Raw genomic sequence first — 7785 nt, forward strand, 5'->3', positions numbered from 1 at the left:
ATGGGGTAGGGTGGTGGGGTGGGCTGCGGAAGGGTGGCGGGATGGAGGGTGGCTCTGCTCTGCTCTGCTCTGCTCTGCTCTGCTCTGCCCCGGGGGCACTGACGGGCTGGCGCGGTGTGCCGTGTGCCCGCAGGGGGGCTCTTCCCGAGGGGCGCCGATCAGGAGTACAGCGCATTCCGGGTAGGCATGGTCCAGTTCTCCACCTCGGAGTTCAGGCTGACGCCCCACATCGACAACCTGGAGGTGGCCAACAGCTTCGCCGTCACCAACGCTTGTGAGTACCGCGCCCGGGCCGGGCAAGGCGCCGCTCGCCTTGCCCGCCTCCCTCCCGCCTTCCCCAGCGCCTGCCGTGCAGCCGGGCCAGGTTGCAAATGGTTCCTCCCCTGCCCTCTCCATCCATTACATAAGCCCGGCTGCTCGGCTCCGGTCCGCGCCCGCTCCCCCCGCGCAGCCCGGAGCCCCCGCGCTCCTCCGCCGCAGCGCAGCGCACCGCACCGCACCGCCCGCGGGGCTCCGCTGCTCGCCGGCTCCGGGGCTGGGGGACCGGGGAGATCCGCCTGGATCCGAGCATCGGTAGCTGGCTGGCTGCGCATCAGCCATTTTCCCCGGTTCTCCATATTCCAGCACCCTGCCCCTTCCCTCCCCCTTCCTTCGCCCCCTCCCCCGAGTCTCGGCGAGAGGAGCGCAGGGCTGCGGGGAGAGCGGCGCCTCGGCCGACAGCCTGTCGAAAGCGTTGGGTCCCTGCCTGACATCCTCCGGCTCCCCCCGGGAGGCCAGCCTTGCTTGCTTTCGGCAAGCTGGGAGGTTTCCCTACCCCGTCCCCCCAACCCTGCAAGGCCAGGGCAGCCGTGATCCCTCCCCGTTTCCTTCTCACTCTCCGGTTTCGCAACCCGGGTTGCATCTGGAGCGATCCCGGGAGGTCTGCAGCGGGAGCAGGCGATAGGCGAGGGGCAGGTGGGGATGCACAGCAGGAAGAGCAGAGGTGGGGGGGAGCCCCCCCTACAAGCCACCCCACTGCATGCCTCTGGAGCAGCCTCTTGGACTGCTCTTCTCAGATTCAAGGCCCGACATCACGAATTTCCTTTGAAAATCACTGGGGAAGGGGGGGAAAAAAGACACTGCTCCTTCCCTTTGTTTGTTTGTTTTTTTGGTTTTGTTTCCTTTTGGGTTTTTTCCCCCTTAACCAAAGAAAAGAGGCTGGAAAACATCTAAAACAAACGGACTAGGGCAGGTCAGGAAAGCTGGCCTCAAGCTTTTAGCCCCAGATCAGTGGGAAGAGAGAGACATTTTTATAAAGGCCTTTGCCATGATTTATGTATGCTCCAGACTGATTAGCAAACCTTATCTAAGGTGATTATACCCATGCACACATGCCACTGTCCAATTACCAAGGGTATTTGGAAGGCGACATTTTTCATTGCTTTAATATGGGAGGATTGCTAAAAGCTGTTGTAGAGGCTTGAAAGAGAGAAAGTCTTTTTAAAATTTGTTCCGGGAATGAATTATGAGTGTTCAGCCTGGCTGGGGAGATAAGGCCTGGTGTCACCTGACTGTGGCACAACACCTTCAAAATGAAGAAAGGTGAAGGGATGGCCTAACTAGAAAAATCCCCTCAGATCCATACCAGTAGAGGTGCAATTTGTAATGCTAATTTTGAGGGGAAGCTGACATTTTTAAATAACAGAAATTGTATGATCAGCTGTTAAATCCAGGGGTCCCAAAGTGACCTGAGTATTGCCCATGTAGAGAATGAAAACCCGAAGAAAAAAAAGCTATATATTCTCAGGCCTTGAGGCTTGCACTCAGGGAAAATGAAAACTCTGCAGAGACACACTTTGCAAGGACAATCAAGCAACAAATACAGGTGTCAGCTCAGGACACTGATGGCCCTGATTTCATGTGACAAAAAAAGCCCCCAAACAAACAAACAAAGAAACAAAATCTAATATGTTACCACAATGAAGTTTCTATTCCAGAAACAAAGTAGCATGGAAAGGAAACTCTTCTTCCCTTTGAAGGGTAAGATATTTGAGATACTTTGAATAAGGGTGTTAATGACTGGCAAGGACACAGGTTTCCTCTAACAGCCAGCTTCTTTCATAATGTTGCATAATTCTTAATCACATTTGGTATGTTAGTATTTGAGGGCCAATAAAGACTGGAGAACAGTTGTGCTAAGTGTTGAAAAGGGATGGCTGGTTCCTACCCCTAGGAGCTTAAAATCTAAATAGACAAAAGAGGGAGGGTGGGAGAAGAGGTATCATACACAAGCAAGGAAAAGACATGGTTGGAACAAGTAGCCAGTCAGAACAAGGCAGAACACTAGCTATTGCACTAATGTGGGAAAAATGCCTGCATTTGTTTAATTGATGATTTCTCAGGTCATCAAATAGCACAGGAGACTCCAAGGACTTTATACTGTGCCAGGATAGTATTTGCATGACATTTTGCTAGGGATTAGTCAAGTGAATTGAGATGTCCCTTAAAATTCTTATCATGGAAAAATTCAAGTGTGACCTGAATGACTGGTCTTTCTATGTTTTCTTACTCCTCTACACTCATGAGTTCATTTAATTTAATGTGCTTTCATTGAGATTGCACCAGGGATTTTTTTCCTACTGATAGCAACTGCTAATGGCAAACATGGCTACTTCTAATTTCTTCAGAAAGTAGGGGAATCATACTTCCTTTGAACCACATTAAATGTTTTTGCCTGACTCATTCTTGAAATTCATCATCGTCCTTCATTATAATCCTACAATATTTAGATGACCAGTATAGATTTTATGAAAAGCACTGAAATCAGTATAGTTTTTACTAGGCAAGTAATATTGCCCATGCAGAAGGTTTTCCTTTTTCTTTCATCTCTATGTGTGAATCATGTCGAATGAATTTTCAAGCAGCTTGAAGAACACTGTGTTAAAGCCAGCACAGTCCCTTCTGGTATATGCTAAATTGAGTAAAACAAGAGTGGGTACTATGTCCTAACAATTTAGTCTAGCAACAATGTTGATTCATAAAGCACTTGCCAGTAATATGTTTAGTATTTCTTTAATATCTTTCTAAGAAAGGTTTGATGGTATTGAAGACAAATATGTGATGAATCAGATAATTCACCAGTTTATGTCAGCAATGATCCTTCAGAAATGGGCATGCCAAACAAGACAACTCACTTTCTTGTCTCCTGCATTTTGTTCTTGACTGAGTACTGAGGTTCTGAAGCTGGTTGATTCCTAGCTTTCTTTCTCAAAGTGGCCCACAAAGAGTGTTATATGTGAAACAGAACTAAAATGGAAAACTCTTTCTGGAAAATTGACCATAGCCAGTTCATTAATATTGTTCAGGAGGAGACAATGACAGCTGAAGCCATACCTTAACCAAGTAAAAGTAAATCAGTGACCCAAATACCTAAAGCAAAATTAGGAGCCACTTACTGTTAAGAATAATTATTCAAGTAACTGAGAAAATAAAATATTTCCCCAACTGCTAGAAACTCTACATCTCCCTTTTGAACATATAGTTCTGAACCTTTATGAATAGCTTCACAAACCGAAGACAAAAATATCACTCATGGGGTTGTAGGGGTGTGAAATGTTATTGTAGCTGTAATGGTCTAGGAAAAGTACAAGATACAAAGTTTTTTAGTGATCTCTTTTAATAGACCAGCTGTATAGTTGGGAGAGATGTTGGACAAGGCTGAAGAAGGACGCATTGTGCCTGGAAGCTTGGACAGCATCTCTCCCAACTGTATAGCTGGTCCAATAAAAGATATTACAAAAAACTTCATAGCCTCCAGCAGGTGGCAGACTATTCCCAACAACAGGTAACCAACAAGCAAACAGTATTTACAACTCTTTGTTCAGCACTACCTGAAACAGGTATGTAGAAGAGATCAGAAGTTTTATTCCACAAATAATATACAGTTTTAAATGTAGACATGCAAGATTATTTTGCCACAGAAACATACACCAGAAGTTAACACTCACATATATCACAAAACCCAAACACATTAGATACAAGACAGTGTAAGCAAAGCATGCTCAAAAGAAAGAGTTAAAGGAGAATCAAGACATGATCTCTTCTGCTCAAAATGTATTTAAGTCAAAATCCAACTTATTATTAAATGCAGTTAAATTGTGTTTTAAAAAATTGATTCACAAATTAAAACTATGTAAAGTGTTACTTCTAAACTAGGTCCCAAGCCCTCATGAAAAGGAAGGAGGCAAAGCTCATGAACCAATGGCAAGGGGTTAAAGCAAGCAACAGCCCAATAAGCATATCCTCATTTGAAGATGGCCAAAGGATACCTACACTAAAAGGATGGGAAGGCTTTTTATGTAGTGCTATTCTGGGTGATAGTGGTTACACTAGCAGTGTGCTGACACACAGCAAATTGTTAGTTCTGGCCTCTGCAAACGCTTGCGACCAGATTTTCAAGCAGTCTGGTGTTAATCCAGCAACACCATTGAATTAATGTTGATTGATAACATCTGAGGATTTGGCTTATGATTTTCATAGAGACGCTGCAACTTTTACTCATTGGATGAACATTTATTTTAGAAAGTGTGAGTATGAATGGTTCTCACTAACAAAAATCCTTACAAGAAAAATGGACTGGACTCAGCCAACTGCTACAAAAGAGCAATTCATATGATGGTAATACAGACAGGAACGATGAAAATCAGTCCACCATTTCAGTGTAACACAAACTGATATTTGGGATCATTTGGCTTCTAACAAATGGAATGAAGTTAGAGTATTGCAAGTGAGTCACAATGTAAAACCAGAGATTGTTGAGAAAAATGAAACAGTCCTTTAGCACAACATAAGCAAGCTCAGTCTAACTGAAGATATCTTCCACAACCAATGATATCAGAAATGTATCTTGATGCAAATTGATATCAAAAGATAAAATCACTAAAGTGAGGTGACACAAATACCTTCCTATTAATCTTTTGACCAGCAAACAGTAAGTGATATTTTATGTATACATATTTTTACCCTAAAAGCAAAGAGGTTTCCCATAGGGTGCTATAAGAGCTCAATAATAGTAACAAGTTATTCATATAGTAATCTCAGCACAGACCTAATATATGCAAGATCTTGGAAGTTTAATCCTGCTGGCTGAAGAGGGTGTTGAGCATTACCATTTTAAATCAAGTCTTACAGCTCTGCAGGGATCACTGCACCATGACATTATGACAAGGGGATGCTGATTCATGCATAAAACTCAGATCTTCTCATTATATCTTCAACCAGCAGCTTTGAAAACTAAGAATATCTAGAACATTGCAATATTCAAATTGTACTGTTTGCGTTCCTAGCCATTCTGGAATATAATACTACTGACTGAATTCTTTAAAAAATAGCATTTACTACAACATTGCTAATACAAAACTTAAAAAAAAAATAAGAAATTTTAAAAAATCAATAAAGTATATACTTTTCCAGGAAAGTCAGAAGGAATGTATTTATATGAATCTGGTGTAAAAGCTAGAGTAGCTCATAATCATGCTTTGAAGGCTCATTCCCATTTATTCTGTTGATTCTTTTTCCATTTCTTTTCTCCTGCAAATTAGTGTACAGGTTCAATGAGAAAAGTCAGAGCTGCTTCTGTACTCACAAAAATTAGACTCTGCAAGTCTCAAATAGCAGCTGACATTAAAGTGATGTAACAGTATCCTTGACTGGTTCATTTGTTGATGGCATGACATGAACTCTTCAAGCCCCCAAATCTTTTGTAATTTCCCTTTCTGCAGTAGACTTAGTAAAAGTAACACTGTTTAAAGTACTGCTTTCAGTACTACTCCTGAAGGCAATCTAAATTCTGGGCACTTGTTCCTTGTACTTTTCTTGCTGTGCCTGTTTTACTCCTTGCTGATATTTAAATTTCCATACACGCAACCATGATCCGGAACTCAGGCAGTTACAGAGATATGGTGGTTAGGGCTTGACAGCTCAACTTTTCAGATTCCCATTGCATGATTACTGCATGGATCTTGCCATGGATCTTGAACATATGTTGAAGTTACATTGACAAAGATAGTTTTAATACATTTCTGCTGAATTATATTGAACAGCAATTTATGAAGTATACATGAATTAAATCTTTACTAGAGGCAATATACCTTTTCATTAATTAATTGTCATTTTACTGAAATAACTTCTGAAACTAATTTTAGTCCCTCATATTTAATAAGATATTTATCATGCTAATTGCAACTATAGGTACTAATTTACATTGATGTAAATGGGACTACTGACAGTCTATGAAATTAAACTTTTGCATAAGTTTTTGCATAGATATGCATCAACCAGGCCCTGATCCAAAGCAAACTGAAGTTAAATGTCATCTTTACTATTTATTTCAGATCTTCATAGTTTCATAGTTGGTAGGGTCAGAAGGGACCTAAGTAGATCACCAAGTCCAACCCCCTGCCATAGGCAGGAAAGGATGCTGGGGTCAAACAACTCCGGCTAGGTGGCTGTCTAGCCTCCTTTTGAAGACCCCGAGGGCATGGGTGAGCACCACTTCCCTTGGAAGTTGGTTTCAGATCCTAGCCTCCCTGACAGTTAAGTAGCACCTCCTGATATCTAGCCTGAAACTACTCTCCGTCAACTTATGGCCGTTATTCCTTGCTCCTCCTAGTAGTGCTCAGGGGAACAGGGACTCTCCCATTGCCTGCTGGTCCCCCTTGGCAAGTTTATAGCCAGCTACCAGATCCCCTCTCAGCCTTCTTTTGTGGAGGCTGAACAGGGTCAGATCCTGCAGCCTGTCCTTATAGGGCCTGCCCTGCTGCCCCTTGATCATGCGAGTGGCTGTCCTCTGGACCCTCTCAATGCTGGCCACATCCTTCCTGAAGTGCAGCCCCCAGAACTGGACACAGTACTCCAACTGTGGCCTGACCAATGTCACATAGAGGGGGAGGATCACTTCCTTGGGCCTGCTCATGATGCATCTATGGATGCATGACAAAGTGTGGTTAGCCTTCCTGACCATGTCCCCACATTGGCGGCCCATGTTCATCTTGGAATCAGTAGTGACTCCAAGATCCTGTTCTGCCTCTGTGCTGACAAGAAGGGAGTTCCCCAGCCTGTAGGTATGGTGCTGGTTCCTCCTCCCTAGGTGCAGTACCTTGCACTTTTCCTGATTGAAACCCATCCTATTCTCATCCGCCCACCTCTGTAACCTCTCCAGATCTAGTTGTAACCTGTCCCTCTCTTCTAGCATGCCCACTTCTCCCCACATCTTAGTGTCATCTGCAAACTTGAACAAGGTGCTTTTCACCCCCTCTCTGCTGGTTAAAAATATAACTTAGAATTAATTATTTTAGAGTCATTCTTGGGGGAGAAGCATTGTTCCCTTTTTCAAAATTTTCTAAAACAGGAAAAAAAAATCTTGTTACTGTTTTGTTAAAGTGCAGACAATCTGTATAATGAATTTTATGATCAGCCACCTTCAGCTAGACTACATTTAAAATGTTGTAGCAAAAGGTTTATGGAAGGCAAAAATTATTTTTTAAAAGTGGGTGATTTCCTAGTAAGTGCCAATAACAGCAATTTCTTTGAAACTGAAGTGTCTGGTAAAATACTCTACACTAAACTTCTCAAATGAGTATAGCTGTTAATCAAATATTTGTAAGCAACATAAAGAGAAAAGAGGAAATTGAATAGACCATATCTGAATTTTATTGGTAGTATTATTGGAAAAGGTTGTATTTGCAATATGATTTAGCATTTAAGTCTATGTTCCCATCTCCATAAATCAGTTAAGATCAGGACTTA

At 42.6% G+C, this 7785-nt stretch overlaps 1 protein-coding gene across 6 annotated transcripts in view; it reads left to right on the forward strand.

Moving 5' to 3' along the window:
- Positions 1–99: 99 nt before the first annotated feature.
- The window catches only part of GRIA2 (glutamate ionotropic receptor AMPA type subunit 2), a 199613-nt gene continuing 191927 nt past the window's right edge, over positions 100–7785 (forward strand). For 2 of the 6 annotated variants that reach the window (XM_019521699.1, XM_019521700.1), the window contains exon 1: positions 100–274. In XM_019521699.1, the coding sequence (XP_019377244.1) occupies positions 187–274 (88 nt within the window). In that variant the 5' untranslated portion in view covers positions 100–186. The remainder of the gene's footprint in view (positions 275–7785) is intronic. The other 4 variants (XM_019521696.1, XM_019521698.1, XM_019521695.1 and 1 more) reach the window with 2 other exon arrangements.

Source organism: Gavialis gangeticus, unplaced genomic scaffold, assembly GCF_001723915.1.
Source record: "Gavialis gangeticus isolate Ggan-Ray unplaced genomic scaffold, GavGan_comp1, whole genome shotgun sequence".
In the NCBI taxonomy this organism is placed as follows: domain Eukaryota; kingdom Metazoa; phylum Chordata; order Crocodylia; family Gavialidae; genus Gavialis; species Gavialis gangeticus.